This window comes from Myotis myotis, unplaced genomic scaffold (assembly GCF_014108235.1).
Source record: "Myotis myotis isolate mMyoMyo1 unplaced genomic scaffold, mMyoMyo1.p scaffold_m19_p_9, whole genome shotgun sequence".
Lineage (NCBI taxonomy): Eukaryota > Metazoa > Chordata > Mammalia > Chiroptera > Vespertilionidae > Myotis > Myotis myotis.
The window spans coordinates 19270675-19296755 of NW_023416401.1; the positions used below are offsets into that span (position 1 = coordinate 19270675).

General features: G+C 46.3%; 1 protein-coding gene across 17 annotated transcripts in view; it reads right to left on the reverse strand.

Annotated features, from left to right (window-relative positions):
* Nucleotides 1-26081, reverse strand: part of FHOD3 (formin homology 2 domain containing 3) — a 415178-nt gene that overhangs the window by 42191 nt on the left and 346906 nt on the right. For 16 of the 17 annotated variants that reach the window (XM_036321024.1, XM_036321008.1, XM_036321023.1 and 13 more), the window contains 2 exons: nt 14853-15125; nt 7307-8187 (listed from right to left, as the gene is read on the reverse strand). In XM_036321024.1, the coding sequence (XP_036176917.1) occupies nt 7307-8187; nt 14853-15125 (1154 nt within the window). The remainder of the gene's footprint in view (nt 1-7306; nt 8188-14852; nt 15126-26081) is intronic. The other variant, XM_036321020.1, reaches the window with a different exon arrangement.

The following is a 26081-nucleotide window of genomic DNA, read 5'->3' on the forward strand; positions in this document are numbered from 1 at the left end:
TTCAATCATCTTTTTGGGTTCAAAGTCCTCAATCAGCAAGTATGACCGTCACTATATCCTTCACATGGTCCTGTGACACAACAATGTCATCCATCCTCGTCCACAAAGCCTCTCATGTCCCCCTGTCCTTCGTTCCCACCACCTCCGCCCTGAGCCCAGCCCCTGGTGCCAGCCTCCATCCCTGGCCTTCTGCTCCTAGTCTCTCCTCTTCCCCAGCCCACCTATCATTCGCTTTCTCACAGCCTTTCTCAGTCACCCATTTCCTTATTGTACTTCTTTGATCAGAAAGTCAGTGACTGCCCACTGTTTGAAATTAGAAAAATAGGAAATTGGTCAATGATGGAAAGAGGATATAAAGCAGAAGCCAAAGAAGAAAGAGTGGTCCTTGTAAAGGAGATTAGGAGTTAAATGCCCTTCTGAAGGCATCTAGAACAAAGGGGTAAGATATGACAGGACAAAGGTGGCACAGGACATGGGAAGATGACAGGAGGCATAACGTCTAGGCAGGAAATCAGAAAGTTGTCCTGAATTTGATAGGAGACTAGACACATCCCGAAAAGCAACTCCGAAACAAGAAAGCAACAGACCAAAACCTCTTGACATATCGACACAGGGCCTACATGAAGGAAATGGCAACACCGTCTTGAAAGTAATAAATAAAAGATGATGTGAATAAAGGAGAAACAGCATATTCCTGGATAGGAAGTCTCAATGTTAAAAGGAGGCTCATTTTCTCTCATCTAATACATACATTTAAAGTAATTCTAATAAAAGTCCAAGTTTTTTTAGAATTAAAAAATATTCTAAAGTCACTATGAAAGGCTATATGTATAAACAAATCAGTAGAGTTATATGTAATATTTACCCTATCAGCTATAAAAACATTATAAAATCAACATAACTAAAATGTGTAGCACTAGAATAGCTAGAATGATAGAACAGGAAAAGTGATAGTACAGAAAAAGCTCTCAGACAACGTTCCAGGGCATTCCAACACATACCAAGATTAGTGAGTGACATTCATTTGAATGCCCGATCTCTAACATCGAACCAAGAAAGTAACCTGAAGTCAGAAAAACCACTATGGCAGGTTAGCATCCTGACAGACCAGATTGACTGACATCTTCCTTCATAAGAAGAGAGAAGGCCAGAGCACAGTCTCGGGTAAGTATGATGGGAGAACATCATGCCCCATGGACTCCCATGGCTGACTGGAGTCTCAAGTCATGATCAGTGATGGTGCAGGACAGCAAACCCTGAGCAGAGGCGGGAGGAGAGGCCAAGTCCTCCAATAGCCTCTTTCTGATTGGCCGAGTGTCTTCCCATATTTATTGATTTGAAGCCTCTCTTTGATATAGATCGTATTTCCTTAAACAGGTATTGCCCAAGTGCCAGTGAGGTGCCTACTCCTTGAGTGGGGCCATTTCCATGAGAATAATCTAATAAAGAAATGCATACGTGGGGAGGGCCAGGAGGCCCATGACACCATTGCTCAATCCTGTTCTGAGACTGACAGGCTGGCCTCCGGGACTAATGGGGAGGGGAGCTCTGGAGACAGGCCAGGGGATTCTCCTTTGCCAGGAGCAGTGGCTCCTCTGTGACTGACAGTAGAATGGCAAACATGAAGTCCCCACCACTAACTGGGAGAAACACATCGTTTACCCGAGGAGGAAACGGGTCTGATCAATCTGCCGATACCCTCTGAAGGAAAACCAGGAATGTAGTTTATTCACAGCTGCGCTTTACAACTTGGGGTGCACAAGAGAACCCCTAGGGGTATCTTTAAGCCACAGTGATACTGGGGTCCCCTCAGAGATCCGATATCCCCTGTCTAGAGTGGGGCGCAGGGGTCACAGACGTTTAAAAGATATGTCCCACAACAGGACTCTCTGATTTAGACTTTCAGAAGTCTAAAGGCTTTCAGACAGGATTGTTGGGCGAGTAGAAAGTCGATCTTCCAATAAAAGGAAACAATTTAAAGACGAAACAAAAAGCAGGGGTAAGGGAACCTTTCTTAGGATAGAAAGACAGTAAGGGGGTCCTCACTTAGCTGCCTCCATTCCAAATGCAGCAAGGACTGGTCCTGCCAGTTTTATGAATGATGCGGGAATCAAGACCTCAGGACTACAGACAATGCAGGAAGTTGTTACTGATGTTAAAACGAGCCTGATGTGCCCAACAACTGCCAAGCTCCTCCCAGCCCTGAGCTGAGCTCTCAGGTCCTTCCATGCTCAGGGGTAATGCAGCTTAGGGCTGTGGGGCTGGTGCAGCTGACTCCTGAGGACTGGACCACACACTCTGCCTCAGCCAATGCCACACAACCACATCATGGTGTTGGTTCTAGGAAATGAAACAGAAAACCCTGCTCCACTAGTCCTGGGCTTCTGTCTGCGGTACACCATGCAGGCAGCAGCACCCTCACGAGGGGACAGAATGAAATGAGGAGAGTACGGAGGAACCAAAGCTTGTGGAGGCATGCGCTCTGGGCAGGTGAACAGGCCTTATTTTCCATATTTTCCTGGAATGCTGCCACAAAGGATCACCCCTTAGAATTTTTAAAGAGTAATTTGAAAAAATTTTTTTTTAAAAAAATGTAGCCTTTAAAACGTAGATATTCAGCCCTACCCAGGTTGGCTCAGTAGATAGAGCGTTGGCCTGTGGACTGAAGGATCCCAGGTTCGATTCTGGTCAAGGGCACATCCCAGGGTTGCGGGCTCAATTACCAGTTGGGGGTGTGCAGGAAGCAGTCGATCAATGATTCTTTTTCATCATTGATGTTTCTATCTCTCTCTACCTCTAGCTCTTCCTTCCTCTCTGAAGTCAATAAAAATATATTTTTTTAAAAGTAAATATTCTGCCCTGGCCGGTGTGGCTCAGTTGGTTGGGCATCATCCCATGCACCGAAAGGCACATTCCCATGTTGTGGGTTTGATCCTGGTCAGAGTGCCTACAGAAGGTAATGATCTTTCTCTGTCATATCAATGTTTCTCTCTCACTCTCTCTCTAAAATCAATTAAAAATATATTAAAAAATTAAAAGAGGATATTCAGCACATAGAACTTATCACCCCAGAGGGTGTTGCGACTGAAAATAGAAACTGGCTAGGGACATGATTTACTGAGAGGACTCGGAGAGTTTCAGAGAGTGCCACTGAGTTTGACAGCACTTCCAGGAAAGGCGACCGACTTCTCAACATGCCTCTCAACATCTTGCCACAGCCCCTCGGACAGGCTCAGGAGGACACTGGCTCAGAAATGGCAAATCACTCCTCGCTCCCTGCCAACTGCCAAGAGAGTGACGCCACTGGACAGTTTCGAAGCTGTTCGTTGAGAAAATGGCCATGACCAGGGTGCCAGGATACACATGTCAGCAGATGTGACAACTATGGAATTTTCCTAAGGTCTGTAACAAGGGAGCAGGCAATATATATGGAAAAGCATTAAGGCAAAAACCAAAACAACAACAAAAAACCTACTGAGGCCCTAACCGGTTTGGCTCAGTGGATAAGAGCGTCGGCCTGCAGACTGAACAGTCCCAGATTCGATTCCGGCCAAGGGCATGTACCTTGGTTGTGGGCACATCCCCAGTAGGGGGTGTGCAGGAGGCAGCTGATTGATGTTTCTCTCTCATCGATGTTTCTAACTCTCTATCCCTCTCCCTTCCTCTCTGTAAAAAGTCAATAAAATATATTTTAAAAACCCCCCTACTGAGCCTACATAATGGCTGAAACACCCTTAGTTAGGAATGATGCTTCTGAGGAACTTGCCAAAATAGGCTTAATTTTAATTAAGTATTAATTAGTATTAATTAATTTCCCATTCTTTCCCTTTGGGTCTTCTATGGCAGAGGCCAACTGCAAAACAGATACATTTCTAATGTTCATGTAGTTTATCTGGTACCCCAACCTGGATATTGTCACCGCTGAATTTTTTTTTTTTAAGTCACAGCTAATAGATTCTGATACATTTAGAAACTTCAGGGCAAATAAAGTTGAACAATCTCTCCAAATCAATTCTAGAGCCCCCGCTTCATGGTAAACAAATGAACCCAAGGTAAGACAGCACTGAGCTCCCAAGGGAAAGCCAAATCCCCTTCTTCATTCTGGTCATCTCTTCCCTCCACACCTGTCTTGGTCTGTCTGGACGTGGAAGATAAAGGCTGCCCTTTGCAGCCCTTTATTAGACACATGAATTAGAAGGCCACTTCCTGGGGCTCCTCAGGATGACATCAAGTTCACAGATGGTCTGTCCCCAGACCCTCAAGGGCTTTCTGCCTTACATCCTTCCCTTTTGCCCTATGTGATTCTCCACAGCTTAGACCAACAGTAGAAGCACAACATGATGAAATTCAGCACAGGATTTCTGTCTTTCTCCACAAAACAAAATTAAAATCATCTTACTAAAAAGCTATATATACATTTCCTGCAGAGAGAGAGCAAGAGAGAAATGTAGATCCAGTTCCAGAAACTATTTGGAAAGGAAACCAAAAAGCACATCTTTCTGTTCTTATCGTTTCCGTGAAGTGCTGACCCAGCCTGGCTCTTGCACACGAATCTTTGATGGGGGTGGAGAGGACTCAGATGGTCAGAGCCGTGCCCTGTTCTGATGCTGGTCTCGTGTAAGGTCTCTAACGGGAACGGAAACAGACTCCCTTTGCTATGTGCTGTCTTGCAAAATTGACTTCATTTTATTTTTGTTGCACTCCATTGTGTTTAATGAAAAACTTCTCGTGAGTCAGGATTCGGAAGTGGCTGCTTACAGCTGTGTTTCATAAAAATCCCAGTCATGCATTAGGAACAGAAGTAAAACTGGCTGATAGCTGCAGTGGTAACATACACACGATGGATGCAACTCTCCAATGTACTGCGTGTTAACCCTAATTTTCATGCTCACCTTTTGTAGCATTTGTAAATTATCCCTTGCTCACATTCCCTATCCCCCCAAAACAAAGGTATGGGCTCCTGGGTCCTGTTGTAGAAAATTCTGGAGTCCTTCTGGTAAAATTTTCAATATATTACTTTCCTCTTATGCTTTCTGTTTATACAAAACTAGGCAAACATGTGCCCTTTGGCTAGGCAATAACTTATTTTAAGAGGTCACCACGTATGTCAAGCAAGAAGGAACCTTTGGGCTCCTGGAAGGGCACCAATCAGACTTGTCACTGACCACAGTGGGACCAAGAGGAGGGGAGGGAGGGGAACTGTCCAGTTGGGGTCTTCTCAAGGAAGCTTCTAATCTTACCATGTCCTTTGTAAAAATGAAGTCAGAGGTGCCTTCACTGCCAAACTGTTCCTCCCTTTATTCCTCCTGCCTGGAGTCGAGGGCCAGCCTCTCCCCAGCCACCTCTGAGGTGATGAGCTAGCAGGGGGTTGGGGGGGGGGGGAGGGCCTAGAGGGTAAAGCCAGCCAGATGAGCCCAGTAAGGGGTCGGGGGAGGAGGAGGAAGAGAGAGACGGGCCAACTAGATCAGCAGGGTGGAGGCTGGAATGAGTGAGGTCAACTGCTGGATAACTCCTGGCAACCAGAGACCACATTTTAACCCAGCCAGGCCCATCTTCCCTGAATGCCAGGCCTGACTTTAAGAACTGAAGGGACCTGGCCGTGGTGCCTCAGGGGTTGAGTGTCGACCTATGAACCAGGAGGTCACAGTTCGATTCCCGGTCCCCAGTCAGGGCACATGCCTGATCCCCAGAGGGGGGAGTGCAGGAGGCAGCCAATCAATGATTCTCTTTCATGATTGATGTTTTTCTCTCTCTCTCCCTCTCCCTTCCCCTCTGAAATTAATAAAAATATATTTTAAAAAAACTGCAGGGGACACATGGCTGGCTGAGCACCACGTTACCCTGGAAAAGTCACACACAACACAAGTTTTAACAGAAAGTTGACTGGTTACAGCCCTCCTACCTGCTCAGTCAGCAACGCACGGACAGGCACTAACCCTGTCACTGGACCTCCTGTCTGAGGGCGCTCGTGCCCGAGGATGCTGCATGTACTTTTTGATTCAGAATAGGCGCCCGACTGGCAGGTCAGAGAGCCTGACTCAGGCAGCCTTACACTCCCCCAAACAATGGTAAATGGAGAAACACATGGAGCTGGAATTAGCTCCTGAGAATAAGCTCTTAAGTGGTCACTCCAAATCAGTGGTTCTCAACCTTGGGAATCTTTTTAAAATCCTGATTTCCGGGCCTCATCCTCTGGAAATGGTTTCTTTGTTACTAATGTTGTGGGCCCCCTTCCCCCCCCATAACAAAGACACAGAATTTCTGGAGGATGGGGCCCAGAAATCAGGATTTTAAAAAGATTCCCAGGTGATTCTAATGTGCAGCCAAGGTTGAGAACCACTGCTCTAAATTATACTTCACAAAGTGTTTTCTTACACCCCTCGTTCCTGAGAAGTGAGGGTCGTCTTAAACCTGTTTTAAAACTGTAACACACCCCGAATCACAAGGGTTTTAAAAACAACAACCCACCAGTTCTTTCAGATCTGTAAAGAAGAACCAAATCATTAGAAATAAAACCTGTGATGCAGGACGCTGCCGCTTCTTTTCTCGTTAACCGTGCCTTTATCCTTAATGCCCAGTAACTTCGTGCACAGTGCTTCCCATTTATAAAAGGGGATGTGACATCTCTATTAAAAACGCCACAGCAGCAAAGCCTGCAGAACTCTCAGACATTTATGAAGAATCGGGAATCTAGATGGATACGTAATATTTACAGGATGCCAACGCTATGGCTGTTTGGAACTGTTTAGATAGCTGCTTTATGCTGATGCAGCCAGGAATTATTCAAAGAAATGGCACTTGAATTACTGTCTTTGCAAAAGCATTGTGTGGTTACAGCTGAGGTTCAAACTACTCCTTTCAGCTCTGATCTCTGAAGGTAAGAGTAATTAGTCACGTGGATAAAGTCCATGTGTTGGATAAATTAGCAAGTCTTTTCTCTTCTAGTTGGGAGGAGGGGGGCGGGTGCCAACTGCTGTCAGGTGATACTAATATTCCCGGGTTAACCTTTTGGTTTTTTCCTCCAGGTTATTTGGGCCTTTGAAAGCTACTTTACTTAATGGTGTTCGTGGACTGCTATCTATGTCAGCTACTGGGGCCCCTTACTCATTTAGCTTACACCTAGGACGTGGCACAAAGAGTAAAATGGTAAAGGTCAGATCTTTATACTAACTGCCCTCCCCTCCCCTTTTTTTAACCAAACAGCAAAAGCAGCACAAAGGGAATTTTATAGACAACAAATTTCAGTCCCACTCCACAGTGGAAAAAAACTCTGCAAGTCAGGAAGCAGGCCAGATGCTGGCGGTACCTTTGAGACGGACAATTCCTTAGACTTAGACTCGAACAGGTGCTCCAGCCTGGAAGTGTCCACCTTGATAGGTTCCAGTTTTGACCACAGGAATTCTCTGCAGCGCCGGTTGTTCTTACACGGCCACTCGAAAGGCCGCACTTCATTCCAGAACAGACGGATGGTCTTCTTTTTCTTCGTGAATGCCGGCTGACCCCTGGGTACCTGGGGCCACCCTAAGCCCTGAGGAGCATTGAATACTGGAGGAGGAGCCAATAAATTACCGGGGATGGGAGGGGGAGGCACACTGTCCAGCAAGGGTGGAGGGGGCGGGGGCGGCAAACCCAGAAAGGTAGGTGGCGGCGGGGGAGGCGGCCCAGGGGCCTCCCCGTGACCCAGGTCCACGTCTAAGACGTCGATGTCATCCTCCTCTCCCAGGTCGGTGAAATCCATGTCTTGGATTCTGAGCTCCCTTGGGTTGGCCATGAGCTGGTCCCAGATATGGTCGGACTCGGTCTTGGGCTGGGGGGATGCTTTCTCCGGGACCGTGTCATCAGGCTGGGTGTCGGAGGAGACGGGCCCTCTCCCTAGGTCCCCGCTGTTGAATTTCTCCGCGAAGGCTTTCACGCTGCCCCGGTTGTCCAGACAGCCCACGTCCACCCTTCTGACACTCTCGTCCTGTGCCAGGGAGCTGGCCTGCAGCGTGGATATCCTGCTGGCCAGGCTGGGCACCGCCTCTGCCCCCTGCTCAGTGCCCGCGGGCTCGCCCTCCCCCTTCTCCTCAGCATCCGTGGGCTTTCTGTTATGGGCATACAGCATGTCCAGCATGAAGCGTTTGTTGGTGAGGATGTCGCCACACTGTTCATTTACACTGGCATCCTGAACCCCCGCGGACCACAAACCTGAAAGCAGACAGGAGAGAGGAAAATGAGAAAGGCGCAGGGCCACACCCCGAGAAAACCAGGTAGGGAATCTGTGGGCTTTCTGTACACGGCCACTCAGAGGAGACAGGGAAACAAGACCCCCGAAGAGGAAGGCGGTCATGGCTGACAAAACGCCCTCGACCAGGTACAGATGCTGCATCTAACGCCCAGTGACATGCTCCAGGACCCGCGACGCCTGTAGGTGTGACACTGCCCGGGCTCCTGGGAGACTTTTCCTGACCTTCACTACTCACCATGACAGCTGGTCAGGACCCAGCCACAGGCGACCAAGGGGCTTCTGTCCTAAGCACACAGGGAGGCAAGGAAGATGCTCCCTCCCCCACAGAGGCCTCGGAGAGGCTGTGGGGTTATTTCCATCGCTCTCTCTTCTCCACATGGCACCAGGGCAGCTCAAATCGCCCAGAGAGATGCATACACCACGCCATTGGTTGCACTTAAAATTCAGGAGACCCTTAAAGCAGCCTGGCTGTCTCTCTAAGACCTCCCCTAGGTGACCTTTCACACCCTCCTCTCTCCTCTACCCCCCTCACCCATCTCATCCTCGCACAGCGTGGCCCTGCTCCCTAGTTTAACAACTTCACAAAGTCAGAAAAATCTACCAGGGCTTTCATTCCGCCTCCACTCGACCACCTGCACCTGAACATGGTCTAACTTCACCCATCTTAAAAAACACAAACAAAAAGCCCACCATTCACTCCATGTATCCCTCCTGCTATAATCCAACTTTTCTCCTTTCCTTTAAAGTAAAGATGCTGATGAGGTGTTTTTGTGTTTTGTTTTGTTTTGTTTTGCTCACTGTTTCCAGTTTCTCTATTTTCTCTTGAACGAGTCTCAGGAAGTTTTTGCTCCCTCCACCTTTCAAACCTGCTCCTTTCCAGGCGACCGCCGCCTTGCCTGCTGCACTAGCCCCAGCTGCTCACCCTCCTCCCTTACTTAGATCCTTCACTTGCTTCACTTGGCTTCCGGGACATTGCACTCAGCTGGTTTGCTTCCTTTTTTCTGGCTGCTCCTTTCTCAGTCTCCTGTGCCGATTCCTCCTTTATCTTTACCCTTGAAATGTCCTTGGACCTCTTCTCTCCATCCTTACTCACTCTCTTAGTCACCATCTCATCCAATCTCAGGGCTTTAAATACCATCTTCTGCCCTCGCCCCCAGCCCCCTCACTTAACCTGCTTCTCCTGAAATTGTTTCCTGTCTAGGATATGGGAACTTCATCTTTCTGCCAATCCCCCAAATCTGAATCATCTTTGACACCTCCTCTTCTTTTATCCCATACAGCAGGGCATCCTGTTAGTTAAATGGTCATGTTATAGTCAGAACCCAATCTTTTTTTTTTTATCATCTCCCCTGTCACAACCCTGGGCTGAGCCAGCATGGTTTCTTGCCTACAGCATTGCAAGGTCTCACTGGTCCCAGCTTCAACTCTTGCCCCTCCACAGTCAATTCTTAATACAACAGCCACGTGATGTGTTAAAATATCTGATCATACCTTTTTGCTCAAAGTCTTCTAACAATGTCAAATTTCCCTAAAACAAAAAACCAATGACCTTGCAATGTTCACAAGCCTCGTGTGATCTCACCTGAATTGTTTTCCATCTACTGCTGCCACCCCAGGCAGACAGACATGAACATCTTCAGCTACAGCAGCTCCTTGGCATTCCTAGAACTCCTCAGGCATGACCCGGCCTCAGGGCCCTTACCCCTCCTAAACAAACTGCACCCAGTTAATCGCATGCTTTGCTCCTCAAAACCCTTTATGCCTTTGCTCAAATAGTAACTTCTCAGCAAAGTCTTCCCCAAACACCTTATTTAAAATTGTGCAATGCTTTCTCTCGCCAACACTGTTTATCATTCTTTCCTGCTTTATTTTTCACCAGAGCACTTATTACTATGTAACCTTAAACATAATTTTCTAATTTATTTTATTGCTGTCTTTGCCCCATCACTAGAAAAATTATAATTAGTGGTTAAACTGTCTTCTTCATTGGAATGTAAACGCTACAAGTGCTTTGTTCACAGTTGTATCCCCAGCATCTAGTATGAATGAATGAATGAATGAATGTTCAGGATGTCATTCCTCTGAGCTTGCTTCCTAAGGGCTAGCAGGACTATGGGATGGGCATTTCAGAATGTGGTTTCCAGCTGATACCAGGGCCTCCATAGATACTTGTATTGGGAGGTGGTAGGAGACCGAGGCCATTGACGTGAGCACGGGGAGCTTTTGTTTTACTGAAGGAGACGAGTCCGATCAAACATGCTGGGGAGGGCTCTGGTCTCGCCCACAGCTCCACCTTGGACTTAGAGGAGGCATTCGGTGGGGAAGCACAAGCCCCATGTGCTGTTTCTTCCAGTGCAGCTTTGTCCTCCATGCTCCGCTCTGAGTGGCCTAACCTCCCCAAGGGACCAACGCCAGAGCAAGGAGTGTTGGAGCCCTCCTGTAGGTTCCACAAACAAAAAAACACTCACACCACCAAAGACAGAAGAGGCATTTGAGGGCATGACGGAAAAATCTGGTTATCTGGAGTCCCTACAACTGGTCATACAGCCCGTAAACAGGGAGACTGCTTTGACTCCAGGAGGCTGGAGCAGATACAGTGGCCGAGTCTCTCTCTCTCTCCCAGATTGGCTCACTCTTTCTCCATTTATTGGGAAATGTTGGCAATTTCTTATTTTGGCCACAGGGAGAAGAGCCTAAACAGGTAACATTTTAAATGCCGGTCTTCTCACTTGCCCTCTTCATTCACTTAGGGTCTTCTTACATCGTTATGCGGAGTGCTTCTTTGTCCCTAGTTTTCTCCTCTGCTCTACTTTATCTGATATGAATATAGCTACTCCTGCTTTTCTTATTAATGTTGGCATGCTATGTCTTTGCCCAATCTTTAACTTTCTACCTGCCCATGTCATTATATTTGACACTAGAGGCCGGGTGCATGAAACTTGTGCATGGGTAGGGTCCCTAGGCCTGGACTGTGATCAGGGCCAATCTTCCCCGGCTGCCGGCAGCTGGCCCCACCCTCCACCCCCTGCTGCCACTGGTTGCTCTCTGTGTGTGTGGGGCCACCAGCAGGGCGATCGGGCCCCAGCACCACCTATGTCCACCACTACCCACCCATGGTCCCCAGTTCCCCATAGGGCAATTGGGGCCTGAGGGCTGGGGGCAGCTCCTGTGTTGAGTGTCTGCCCCCTGGTGGTCAGTGCACATCATAGCCGACCAGTCATTCCACCATCTGGTCAATTTGCATATTATGCTTTTATGTATATAGATAAGTTTTATATGGATAGCATAGAGTTGGGTTGCATTTTATCCATTCTGCAAATCTCAGTCTTTTAATTTTAAAGTAATTATTGATATGTTAGTGCTTAAGTCTCCCATTTTGCTTATTTTTTTGTTTCCTTTGTTTCAGTCCTGTTTCTCCTTTCTTGGTCTTGGTAGCTTACTTGAACATTTTTATAGAATTTCAACTTGATTTATAGTGTTTTGGAGTATGTTGCTTTGTGTAATTTTCTTAGTGGTTGCTTTAGGTCAGTGGTCGGCAAACTCATTAGTCAACAGAGCCAAATATCAACAGTACAATGATTGAAATTTATTTTGAGAGCCAAATTTTTAAAACTTAAACTATATAGGTAGGTACATTGTTATTAACTTAATTAGGGTACTCCTAAGGCTTAGGAAGAGCCACACTCAAGGGGCCAAAGAGCCGCATGTGGCTCGCGAGCTGTAGTTTGCCGAACACGGGTCTAGGTATTATAGTACATACACTAACTCATTAGTCTCCTGGTATTGATGTTTTACTACTTTGAAGTGTAGACACTTTACTTTCATTTAGATGCCTTTACCCTCCCCACTTTTAAAATATAATTGTTGTAAGTATTTCCTCTACATATATTGAGCACAATATCAAATATGCTGTAATTTTTTCTTACAACATCAAATACAATTTAAGAAGCTCATGAGGAAAAAGACAGCCTGTTAAATTTCCCCCTAATTTTACTCATTCTGTTGTTCCTTTCTGAAATTTCAAGTTATCTTCTGTCTTCATTTTCTTTCTGTTCAGAGGACTTCCTTTATCTATTCTTTAAGAGGAGGTCTGCTAGTGACAAATTCTCTTAAGTTTTCTTTAACTGTATTTATTTTCCCTTCATTCCTAAAGGTTAGTTTTGCTGGATATAGAATTCATGGTTGACACATCTGGTTATTTGGAAGCTACTGGGTGGGGTAGGGATGGGGGATATAGGACAGCCACAGATTTTCCATTAGTGGTGCTTGTCTAGGGCAGGAAATGTATTAATAATAAAAAAGATTTTCTGTTCTGTTAGGCAATACTTTTCCCAATCTTTTGGCTAGGGGAATAAACTTTACTTGATGCTTCATTGCCATGTCATTCAAGTCTGAAGGTCCCTAGGTAATCTGTTTTCTTTCCACCTTTCAGCATCTCCCTATGATTGGTTGTTCTGTTATGCCCAGGATGTTTATAATTTAGTTGTCAGAGGGAGACCTGGGAGCAATGGAGCTTCTCCATCTTAACCAGATGCCTCCTTATTAATTTATTCATCAATGGTTTTGTGAGCCCCTTACTGTGTTCTAGACACCCAGCATGAGCTCACAATGAACAAGACAGACATCCCATCCTCATGAAGCTTACATCAAGTGGAGACAAAGGACAGTTACACATGTAATTACAACAAAGTGTGATGAATGCTACAATAATGCCTCGCCATACGATAATGCATGGAACGGGACACACGAAACAAAGGAAAAGAAAACTACACAACAAGAATAAGTTGAATATCTTTCAAGCCTTGCAAGTTCATTTTCAAATAATAGATGCAATCATTAGAATAGGATTGGAAATCATTTTGATGGTCTTTGTGACTTAGCTGAGAACATTCTGAAAAGCAAGAGCTATGCTGAGACAGCTGTCCAGACTCCACAGCTGCTAATGGTGTCTGAGCAGTGGGATTTTTTTAAGAACCGAAGAGCTATCACATATAAACATGATCACATCTCTTAGCACCACTGAAGCAGAAAAGCCACTTTTCTGCTTACCTAACTCCTGAGGGTATACACTTGGACACCACCAGTTATTGTTGGAAAGTCAATGGTCCTTCCCGGGGAGCAAGGTCTCCATTTTTGGAAAGTTGTCATTATTTGGAAGAATATTGGACAATCTAATCCAAGAAAGTTTTGTTCCCTGGCTTATGTTTACTAAGCCAACTCGTTGATATGTTTTAGGCCCACTACACCTGGTTATGAGGAATAACTCAGAAAGCTATGCATAAACATAAAACATTTTAAGGCCAAAATGTGATCAGGAAGACTTTCCCAACACCTTGTACTATGACCATAATTACATTAAATGTGAATATACAAGTAGAATTTGGGAGGCTAATTGTAATCTGACTTTGAAAGAAATTAAAGAAATAGTAATACATTTCATACATATTAGCACATATATCTTCAACCAAACGGACACAAGATTTTCAATGCAATATTTCCTAAGATATAAACCAGGGGTGGGAAACGTCTGGCTCATGGGCCGTATAAGGCCTGTGAAATCATTTGGTCTGTCCCTGCCAAGGCATTAGGGGTGAGTTAATTAAATGTTTGACCAAATATAGCAGCTAATTTTTAAGTTAATAATTTTGTATGGCCCAAGAATGATGTTATAGTATCCAAATGGCCCTTGGCAGAAAAAAGGTTTTCCACCCCTAATATAAACTAATAAAGTCTTTTTGTCTTCTTTTGACTAATATTGCGGTAAATAAAATCTAATATATTATAACTGGTGAAAATTCAACTACTAACTATTTTATTTTTATTTTATTTTATTTTTTAATATATTTTTTATTGATTTTGGAGAGGAAGGAAGAGGGAGAGAGAGATAGAAACATCAATGATGAGAAAGAATCACTGATCAGCTGCCTCCTGCACGCCACACACTGGGGATCGAGCCTGCAACCCAGGCATGTGCCCTTGGCCGGAATCGAACCTGGGACCCCTCAGTCCGCAGGCCGATGCTCCATCCATTGAGCCAAACCGGCTAGGGCCAACTACTAACTATTTTAGACTAAGCCATTGATTGGCAGGTCTCATGGGAGACATTTTGGCTCCATTCATTCATTCAATTTGCATTCATTCACCCATGCTTCAGACATAATGTATTCTTAATCTGTGAACTAACAAGCCAGGCGTGGGTCATGCCACTGGTTGGCAGGCCATTGTGCAGCTTTCATGCTGCCCTTAGGGCTCCTTGAATATATGTCACTCTTAGCTCGATGAAGGCTGGCTGTAAGACCTGCCTCCACTCTGAGGACTGTTAGTCGACAGAGCTGGCTCCCTGCCAACCGGAGAGCTCTCAAGCCATGGGCAGGAAAGCCAACCCCATGGTTTCACATATAAATAATAATTCAAAATATTGTATAAATTATTTGCAATTTCTACAACCCTCTGTGGCTCCCTCCTCAAGTCCCTACTGAGGACTAACATTACATGTCACCCCTAATCATAAAGTCACTATTACATGATGAGTGAGCTGGGCCAGCCGGTCACCTCAGAGGCCAGCAACCCAGGACCCCCACCCTGAGGTCCCCTGGGATGTTTATGGAAAAAGGGGCTTGATTACCAGTGCCCCTGTCCCTGGAGAGCTTGTCCTCCTTCTCCTCCCTCTCTAACGTGCTGCTGGAGGATGAGATGCTCGAGGCAGAGCAGTTGTCCCTCTCGTTCACCTCCTCGTTCCTCCTCTCCTTCTCACTGAGGGAGGCTCGCTCTTCCAGTTCCTGCTCCACTTCGCTCTCAGTCCCCAAGTGGGCAGGGGCTACTTCCTGGTTGGCATCATCGGCCACCTGCCCCACCTCCTCCTCTGGTCCCGGTTCTGGCGCAGGATCCTGGGTGCTCGCTGGTGGAGACAACAATGGAGATACAATCACAAGAGGAAGCGTCAAGGATGGTGTGAGGAAGGATGTGAGCTTGATTTCTCTGTGCTTTCCTGGCGGGCAGAATTCTACAGATGGCCCCCGAGACCCCTGTCCCCTGGCAAGTCTACCAAACAGAGTCTGGGCACTGCTAGGAAGGGACTGTGCAGCTGACATTGACCCTAATATGGAGGTCGTCCAGGTGGGCCTGATCCAGTCCTGGAGCCTTTTGAAAGCAGGATGCTTTCTGACTAGCAGAAGAAAGAAGTCAGAGATATTAGAAGCAGGAGAAGGATCTGACACCACGCTTCTGGCTTTAAAGATGGGGAGCCATGTGACAAGGAATGTGGGTAACCTCTAAAAAGCTAAGAGGGACTCCAGGCCTACAGAAAACAAGGCATAGGGACCTCGGTTTTACACGCCCAAGAAACTGAATTCTGCCAACAACCTGAATAAACCTGGAGGTGGATTCTTCCCAGAGTCTCCCCATAAGAGCCCAGCCAGCACAACCTTGATCATGGCCTTGAGATACCCAAGGCCAAGAACACCGCTGAGTCATGCTGGACTTCTGACCTACGAAAACTCTTGGATAATAAGTAGGTGCCATTTTGAATTGCTATTTTTGAGCTAATTGGTTATGCAGCAATAGATAACTAATACATGAACCTTCTGCCTCTTCAGGGAAAGAGAAAAAAAATCCATGGTGAATCAAGCTGGTAAGCAAGTAGCAGCCAATGTTTTATCAGTGGCTACCAATGAGGCTTGTCACCCTTTGCTTGAATTGTTTGCTCAGAATGTAAACTAGTCCATAATTTGGAAAGCTACATGAACAATCCCTCATGGGCACAGACTATCTGTAAACCTCTCAAGACTGGAAACATGACGCCTGTCTCAAGGTAAATGCCCTGCCCCTGTATGCCATCCTCTAGGGAGCAGGGGGTGCCACCGCAGGGCTTTCTTTGCATGCTTTTGCTGAGTAAACTCTCTGCTGTGGACTGTGGATAAGTAACAAAATGATTGAGAATACAAAAAAATTCTGAGACAACTGCCACATATGAGGGCCAGAAGAGTCAGATTGGCCACCCTGAGGATCTTTGACCAGTGAGGGCACAGCCACATTGAGGGAATCTGACATTGTGCCCCAAGAGTGTGAGCTCGAGCCCTAGGCAAACACAAATTCAGATGGGATCTGCCCGTGGCAGGAACTGTGAGAGACCTTGCCAGACCTCATAAGAACAAGCAGACCAGGAAGCTCTCTCTCTGTGGGGGTATTGTGCCAACTCAGGTAAGCAGGGATGGCTGGCAGTGGGGTGTGCTTAGCGCCCCCAGTAGGCCAGGCAGTGGCATTACTATGAGTGAGGAAAGCTCAGCATCCCAGCAAGAACTCATACCATCAGGACTCACTGGGCCAGCAGCCCTGCCCCTCGTCTGCTCTCAGGCTGCCTTTCTCTAGGAATGCATCAGGGAACTTGGGAGGGAGGCAGGCAGTGGGAGGATGAGATGCCTGGGTCACTTCCAACCTCCACAGGAATAAGTACTCCTCCGTGGGAACCCCCTGCCCAGTGCCCTTCAGGTAAAACTGGGTGTAGAGGATGGAGGGCCTCTCCCTTCTGCCTGCCCATAGCTCGATGACATGTTGTACACCTGCTGGGGACCCCAGCTTAATACAGGAGCCTCTTCCTTGGGAGATTGCAGGAAGGGAGGCCCGGCAGCAAAGGCCCCTGCTTTCTACCAGCCGTCCCTGCTGGGTGTCTCCAAGAGGGACAGTTATAGGAACTGGTGATATGAGGGCAAAGTTTCCGGGTAGAGATGCACTGACTGGCAGTAGCAGGAGGAAACCATAGGGCATGACCGTGAACGTGAAACTACATGCCTATGAATGAGCATGTCAGGCACTTTTCCTTAAAAGCCAAACCTGGGCTGGTACAGAGAAAGAGTGAATCCGTCTTTGAGAAACATTCCCTTTGGTGTTGAAGGAACTGTAATGGTACCTTCTCTTCATCTGATAATAGAGTATTTAGCAAAGAGATATAAAACCCTCTCTGTTTTACAAACATGGCGAAAGCATAGTTTCAGCAACAGCAGTGTCATCATTTGGTTGACAGAAAGCATCTGTTCTTGCGCACATTAACTTCAGAATAGCCACATCAAAACAAAAATGTGTTTCCAACAGCCTCGCATGTGGCGTGCATTTGAGTTGTAATTGGGGAGCATATGGCGCAAACTGGCGAGGGTGCTCCGGGTGGTTTCATTACTGACAGGGAGACGGGCGCAGTTGGTTGCCATAAGTCTGTGTCTACTCACCCTCCCCAGGAGACAGGCAAAGTAGCAAGGATCCAGGACTTGATGGTTGTTTGACTCTAGCCTACATGCACCCCACTGTCATCTCCTTCCATAGGCAGGGGCTCTGCCCTCGGATTAGCCAGCCAGTGGCTGCCTGGATAGGTGTGGGAATGGGCATGCAAGCTGTAGGAAGCCACGCACTCTTGGGAATAAACAGTGCAATTGCACCCCCACACTTTGGGGCCTAGCTTCAAATATGGAGTCAGACGTTTATATGTGTGATCCAACCACTGGGGTGGTTTCTCCTTTTCCTTAGCTGGGGAGCTAGTCATCTCTAAAACTGATCAAACACAGACTCAGTGTCCACCAGGTCTGACCACAAATCTGTGGTATGTGAGGTTGTCCTAATGATGAACAAACTAAATACTATTCATACAGACTCGAGTCAAGCAAAACCATCAAGGATGGAGCGAGTGAAGGCAGAGAGCAAACACATAGCTGCTCATTCCTGACGATCTCTGTGCACATACATCCGGCAACACCTGTGGCATCGACGTAACAACAGCCTTGTTTTCAGAGGGCTCCCCACATGGCTGGGACACGGGGCATAAAAACCCATCAGCAAGTCACAGTGGTATGTGGCCAGGCACCTACGAGAGTTCACTGGATGAGAAGTGACAGGAGTCCCTGGAAAGAGCAGCCAGGGTCCTCGGCTATACTGATCAAACAAGGGCAGAAGGTCCCCGAGGACCAAGACCACGCCTGCCTCTTCTGTCCCAGTGCTCCTAGGCCAGCATCTGCTCACATTCTTTCTCAGTGATACTCAGGAAGCACCAAATCCCAGATTTCTGCTCCCCTTTCCCATTACCTTTCATCAGGGACTCCCTCCTCAACACCCCCTTTCACACATACACCATCACTGCCTTTGAGTCATTGCCCCACACCAGGCCGGCTGCTCTCTGGGCAGACACAGGGAACAGTACCATCTACACTCCCCAAGTCCCCAAGAAATAGAAGAACTAAATTAGTCTTCAGGAAAAGTCCAAAAGACAGCTAAGGTATTTGCCAACACCCGGGGTGAAAACTGCTCACAACTTCCCACTGTTGCTGGTCTCAGTATTTATGAGCCTTTCTCTGGCCCAGCAGTGGTGTTGATGGTGAGAGAGACAGTGACGCAAGACAGACTTGGCTCTTGTGGAGGTTACAGAGGAGTCAGGGATCCTACCCTTCTTGCCTGGCCTCTGCCTGGCAAAGGTGGGCCAAGCCTGCCACCAATGGACCCAGGGAAATCCCAGCCCTCGGCTCCCTCACAACTAAAAGTATTTATCAGCCTGGCCAGTGTTGCTCAGTGGTTGAGCATCAACCTAAGAACCAGGAGGTCATGGTTCCATTCTCCATCAGGGCACATGCCAGGGCTGCGTGCTCGATCCCCAGTAGGGGGCATGCAGGGTCAGCTGATTAATGCTTCTCTTTCATCACTGATGTTTTTCTTTCCCTCTCTTCCTCTCTGAAATCAATAAAAATATATTGTAAATATTTATCAATATTACAGCTATTCTAAGAGCAAAAGCATGATGCCCTGGAGGGTATGGTCAGGGTCTTTGGCAAGACCTGGGGTGAGATATGTGTATCTGAGCTAAAATGGCATTTAAGCAGAGTCTCCAAAGATGACAAAGAGTTAAAAGGGGGAAAGTGGACATGAGAATGTTCTGGACAGAAGGAGGAGTGTGTGCAGAGGTTCAGAGCAAAGGCTGTGCTGCAGGAATGAAAGATGCCAGCAACAGGGGCCAGGGCCACTGTAAGAGGTAAAGGCCTGGAACTTTACTCTCAGGGCCATGATGGCTGCTCAAGTAGAGACAGGTGGTGTTTCAGTTTGTCTGAGAGAAGCGCCCCCCCCCCACCCCCGTTACAACTGCATCACAATCAAACTACAGGCATGCCTGCAGCTGCGAGGGAGGCTCCTAGTCCGTGTGGAGCAAACCGACAGGAGGCAAATGCTGCAGACCAAGAGGCAGAGGCAGAGGCGGGTCCATGGACTCAAGAGCAGAACAAATGAACTGCACTACTGGGAGAACGCAGGGCAAGTGACTGTGACTCTGTACAGTGGGTGAAGTCTTCTGTCCCAAGACCCACTGGGGAGGTGCTGTGTTAGCCTTTGGGGAAGCAGGGCATGCTGTAGGGCTGCCTGTCTGCCGGGAGGTCTTCTAATTGCCCTCAGAAAGCTGAGGCGGAGGAACTGGTAAAGGCTCAGGCCAGGGGGCTGGCAGGAAGGGAGGGGCAGGGCAGCCACTCCCAAACACACACCTGCAGCCCCATCTTCAAGTCAGGGCTCAGAAGTGGCTGTGATAAACCAAAAGGCAAGGCCTGCCAGCCTCCCGCCCCCCGCCCCACCACTTTGCCACACTTGTCCATACCCACCGCACCTGCCAATCTCCTCTAACAGAGATAGGACACAGCGATCTAATGGCATCTCTGGAGCTGGGCAAAGGAAGGGGACTATGAGGACTTGGGCAGGTGCCCAGGCAGCCCTTCTGCAGGCGGCTTTGAGTTTGGAAATAAAAAGAGGACATGGCAAGAAGTGCCTGGCAACATGCAAGGTGTCCAAACCTGGGATCTATCCTTCTGGACCACGTCCCGAGAGAGTAGGCTGATGGGGGCTTGGCACTTCCAGGGGTGCTTAGCCAAGGCAAGAGGAATGCATTTGGCCGGGGCCTGCACTGACCTGATGCAAAGGGCTTCCAACTAAATTTTACGCCTGGGATGGGGGAGTGTAAGGAAGAAGAAAGAAATCAAAATTCAACTGTATAAAGGAATACACTAATGGGTCACTTAGGTAACATGGAAGGAATAGCAGGAAGGAAGATGTGTGTGGTATATTCAGAAGGAAGTAACCAGGAACCTGGTTGTTGCCATCCTGGAGGAAGGACCCATGACCTGAGCATGGTCACTAATGGGAATTCTTTATCCAAAGGAAACGGACTTACAGGAGAGAGACGTCAGGGAGCCAGGATGGGACCATCAATATGAGAACCCCAGGAAAAGAGGGAACACTTAAGTGTTTTTATTGAGGGAATATAAGAGGGTGGCCAGTCAGGTGACTGGTACTCCCCTCATGTAGATCACAAAGGTGGGAGAGCAACGAGGATAGCGCAGGCCTTGAGGATTTCAGCCACTCAGCCCTGGTCCAGGTCAGCCAGGTCTGACATCGACCAATACCAGCTAGTTCTCTCTGTCCCCCCCAAAGCCTGGCACTGATTACTCATCTCTTGAAAATCCCGGTAGACATGAGGCCCAGCTTGGCCTTAAAGTGAAGTAAAGAAAGAAGTTACTATGAATTGAGCACCTTCTATACACCAGGGAAGGCCTAGATATCATACACTCATCACCCTATTTCTCTCACACCAACCTTATGAAGGTTAGCGTCCCATGTGAGAAATGAGGAAACAAGTTCAGAGAGGTTCAGTGGCTTGTCCAGGGCTACACAGTGGGCTGGACACTCGCAGACTGCTCCTCCAGACCCAGTCTCTGCTCCGCTCTGCTGGCCTCTGTGGAGAGCACCTCCCGGGAAGAACCAGCCAAGGTGGGCAGAAGGAGAGGATGGAGTATTTATGCCCCCGCTCTCTTCGGATGGGCCACAATTTGGCAGAAGTAATTAGGCCACTAATTCTGTCCCATAGGCTCCCTCCCAAGTCTACAGAGAACTTATTAAGTTCCTCCAGGCTAGTTTCTGGATGCTTCCCCACCCTCAGATGGTCCCCTGACCCCCTGCACATCTCTGTAAGGAATCTCTCAGGCCCCCTCTGAGCGTGCACCATCTTCCAGAAGGATTCACTGACAAGCTGAGCAAATACTAGGATTTGAACCTCGAATGGCCTGAACGAAAGCTTGGGCTGTGAATCATGATGTGCCTGTGTGGTGACTGACTTAAGCCTTAAAGGAGAAGTATACTATAATCATTTCTTTAAAGAAAAAGTATGGTGGACACAAACGTTCCAATTCTGCTTTCATCGATGTCCCTCGCAGCAGAGTCCAGAGTGTCCAATTGGAATCTCTTGTCATGCGATTTTTCTTTGAAGAGATAAATTGCTGGTAGAAAGATCTGAATTTAATAAGATGTTGGGTGGCTTCGATTGATTTCAATCTGTGATGGTGTCTCCGATGACTTTGCCAGGACTTGGCTTTCTGGCAGGTCTTATGAAACCAGGGGCTGGGCCAGCCAGTTCTATAATAGTGGCTCCAAATTGCGTAGGTTCCAGGGACCTCCCCAGTTCATAGCTAATAACTAACACCATCAACTTTCAACTGTGGCTGAATCACAGAAATGTGAAAAAGGTCCCAAGAGAAAAAGCTCAGAACTTTGAAAATTCTTTAGCCTTTGCTTTTGGTGTTGGGCCAGCTCTCTCTAAGCTGTTCACTCAGATCCACTCTGCTGCTGGGTTTCTTAGCATCGCTACTATGGATATCTGAGTTTGGATAATTCTTTGTTGTGGGGGGCTCTCCCGTGCACTATAGGATGTTTAGCAGCTTTTCTAGGCTCTACCTACTAGAGGTCAATAGATCTGCTCCCCAGTTGTGACAACCAGTCATATCTCCAGACACTGCCAAATGTCCCCGGGCCGGGGGTGTGGGGGTGTGAGGGGGAGACAATTACCCCTGGTTGAGAATCACTGCTCTGAGTGAATAGCCTCATTAGGATGGGCACAAACTCAGCTTACTCAAGCTGTACAAAAGAAATACTTTGTCACCTGCAAGACTCTGTGTCATCAGTCTAATGAACTTGTATGCCTTTAAATTAAGCCCAGTTTTGTTCTCACAGTTCAGAGCTACATTTTCTAAACCATTAAGGCCGAAGCTGCCTCTTAAGATGAAAACTATACATGGTCAAAATTACCTTCCAAAGGCCTTTTGGAAGATGCCACTTTACGAAGCCCATACCCACCCTCACAGTTCCAACCATCAGGGTTTTCATTTAGCTTCAGTGGAATGCTGTCAGAAATACTGAGCTTGTGGCCATGGGCCAGTTATCTTCAAATACAAAACCTTAAACTCTAAAGCAGTGGTTCTCAACCTTCCTAATGCTGCGACCCTTTAATACACCGGGTACTCGTATGTGGGCGTATCTGCATGTGGGTGGACCCGCCTGGGGATGGATAGAGGAGCGGTATCTCGGTTCCTAAGACCATCGAAAATATGTGTTTTCCGATGGTCTTAGGCGACCCCTGTGAAAGGGTCATTTGAACCCCAAAGGGGTTGCGACCCACCGGTTGAGAACTGCTGCTCTAAAGTCATATTTGATGTAGGAAGTCATTCATGCTTCAAGAGGCACATGAGAGTCAGGAATGGCCCAAGAAAGAAACAGATCTGTGGCCCTCGTGTCATGCTCACAGGGGGACATACGCCAGAGTTGACGTTGGGCAGGATTATAAACACGATTAAATTGTAACTTCCACTCCCCTCCCCCTGTGCCTCTCGATTGGTTATGCTTCTGACCGAGTTCACTTGGTTAAACATATATATGCTACCACTCCACTGTGGTATCATGTAGGACAAGAAGAAGCCAGTTTTAGGTCTAATTATTCTAATGGTTAGCATATAGATTCTATTTCACACCATAATCAGAAAATTAAGAGCAATTTGAGGTTATTGTATCATTTATTACTGTCTCATTATTTTGAACTTGAATCTTATGCATAATTTTAAACATCAGCCCCTATTTATGAAGACTTCCTTTGAGCTCTTTATATTTCTATTTTAAGGTTAGGTCTTGTCTTGGTTCAAACAGAGTCAAACAGGATCAACCCTAATATCTGCTTGTCCTGCCATGCCCAGGAGGGCTAGTGGAACTCCTGGGTTAGCTACATGACCATTTTCTTTTCTTTCTTTCTTTCTTTCTTTCTTTCTTTCTTTCTTTCTTTCTTTCTTTCTTTCTTTTAGAAGTAGATTTCTAATTTTTAAAAAATATATTTTTATTGATTTCAGAGAGGAAGGGAGAAGGAGAGAGAGATAGAAACATCAATGATCAGAGAATCATAGATTGGCTGCCATCTACACGCCCCCTACTGGGGATCGAGCCAGCAACCCAAGCATGTGCCCTTGACTGGAATCAAATGCAGAATCCTTCAGGCCACAGGCCGATGCTCTATCCACTGAGTCAAAGCAGCGAGGGCCCATTTTCTTATAAGAGCAAATCGGGAGACAAGCCTAGCTTCAAACTGGCAACACATTTCAACAGCACCTATAGTTCTTGTCAAGCCCCAGACAGAAACATCAAAGATGTCAACACAAAAACTGCTATTTTGGAAGGGATATACTAGCATTAAGATGGATAGTCCTAAATAATAACAGCTAGCAAATAAACTGATTGAATTTGAGGGTATTTTTTCCTAATTCATATTTTTTCAGGTTGAGCAAGATAGAGTTACTGTTAATTAGATGTTCTAATGTGATTAGCAGCAACCTCATTCATTACATAAATACTGATTTAGACTTTTCATGGGCCAGGCACTGTGTTAGGCACAAAGAAGTCATATATGAAAAATTGTCTTCCTTAAAATATTTTTCAAGTCAAAGTGATCTCTTAAGTCAGAGTCAACAGATATTATAATATCAAAACAACTAATATATAAGGAAAATATTAGCTCTTCCTTCTAGTAGAGTATGACCAAGTCTAAGCAGAACCAGCTAGCTTGAGATTGGGATAAAACTAGAAATCCACATTTAAATTCTCATTCCAAAAGGTTGAGCCTATCTCACTTGCATCTATTCACTAATGGATGTGGCTTTCCACTAATCAATGATTCAGTTTATTTGTGCTTGTTAACAATTTCATTCACAAAGAAATGGAGAAAATTTCAGTTAAAATAAGGGGTATTTTTAAAGGCAGTGGAAAAAGTATTTTAATTATAAATTTGTTGAGGATCATTCTCTGAATTTTCTCTCTTTTTTTAGAGTTTGATCTCAGAAAGAAATAGCCCTCATATATATATGTCAACTTTGTAAAAGTTTCCTCTCTATAGTAGGCCACCATCATTTCTTCATTTTTTTTTATTGATTTTTTACAGAGAGGAAGGGAGAGAGATAGAGAGTTAGAAACATCGATGAGAGAGAAACATCGATCAGCTGCCTCCTGCACATCTCCCATTGGGGATGTGCCCGCAACCCAGGCACATGCCCTTGACCGGAATCAAACCCGGGACCCTTCAGCCCGCAGGCCGACGCTCTATCCACTGAGCCAAACCGGTTTTGGCCATTTCTTCATTTTTTACAGAGTGGCCTATATAGTCAAAGATGTGTCCTCTATCATGGTCTGTGTAATAAATATTACAGGGGAAACAGCTGTCTCTGTTGATTAATGTGTCTGCTTTCTTTTTTCATGTTGTGTATTCATTGATGAGCTCATAAAACAATCATTAAATGCCTATTCTGCTCCAAGCATTGGGGGTAACAAAGGTGAGTGCAAGCATGGGTCCTCCTCTGAGGAACACACGGATGAGGAGGGAGAACGATTGGATATGTAGTGAGATAAGCCCTGTATCTTAGGGATGCACAAGCTGAAGGGAAATACAGAAGAGGAAACAAATAATGCTTTATAGAAGAGAAGATGCTTTAACTAGATAAATAAACGTCCAGTGGCACCCAGTGCAAGAGGGCAGTCAGGCACAGAGGCACACCTGAGAGAACATGGCACCTTCCAGGTACTGATAGCACTTTGGTGTTAATGGAACATAACATGTGGGGGTGGTTGTGGTGGTAAAAGCCTGGTTGTAGGGACTAGATGACCAATAGTTAAGGTCTTAACTTTATGTTGTAGATAATGGAGAGCCACTGGAAGATTTTAAGAACAAGGTATAGATAATGACTTTTTTGATTGGGTTGCTAAGACGAACCTAGAAGATGTAAGATCTATTAGAACCAGATTAGAGATGACTAAGATTAGGACTAAGGCATTGGTGATAGAAAGATAGGGAAGAGAGAAAGGAGCACAGAAACACTTGGTGATTGACTGGATAAAGGGAATAACATTGAGGGAAGAGTAAAAAATTACATGTATGCTTCCAGCTTAAATGACTAGGCCAAGAAAGATGGTCTTAACCAGATGAGGACTAGAAGATACAAGTAGGTTTGAAGGTTGGAATTTTATAGGTGAGAGATGGGTGACATATCTCATCTGAATGTCTGGCACCTATTAAATCTGCAGTGTTTGAGGAGCATTCAGATGGTGATGTCTAAAAAGGTTGGATACATGCTGCCTGAGCTCAAGAAGGCCAAGGCTGAAGATGCAGACCTAGCAATTTTTAGCACATGGTAGGTAGTTAAGATTCACACGTAGGGACCCAAGGTCACAGCCATAGGGTGTGGCATGAAAAGAGAGGGTTGCTGGAGAAGGAACCTTGGAAAAAACCTGACACTTAGGGGGCAGATAGAAAAACAGTAAGAAGATTGAAATAAAATGATGAGAAAATAATAAAAATGTAAAAGACACGAAAGTCAATTAAAACACTGAGTCTGAAGATTATCTAAGATTTCTCAGAGGATGTTCCAGCTTCAGAAGGCTCCAAAGATTCTTGCCATGCTCAGAGGCAGATACGATGCATTCCAGGAATTCTCTGGAAACAGCATACTTTTAAGGACTAAAAAACCACTCTGTGATTATGTTG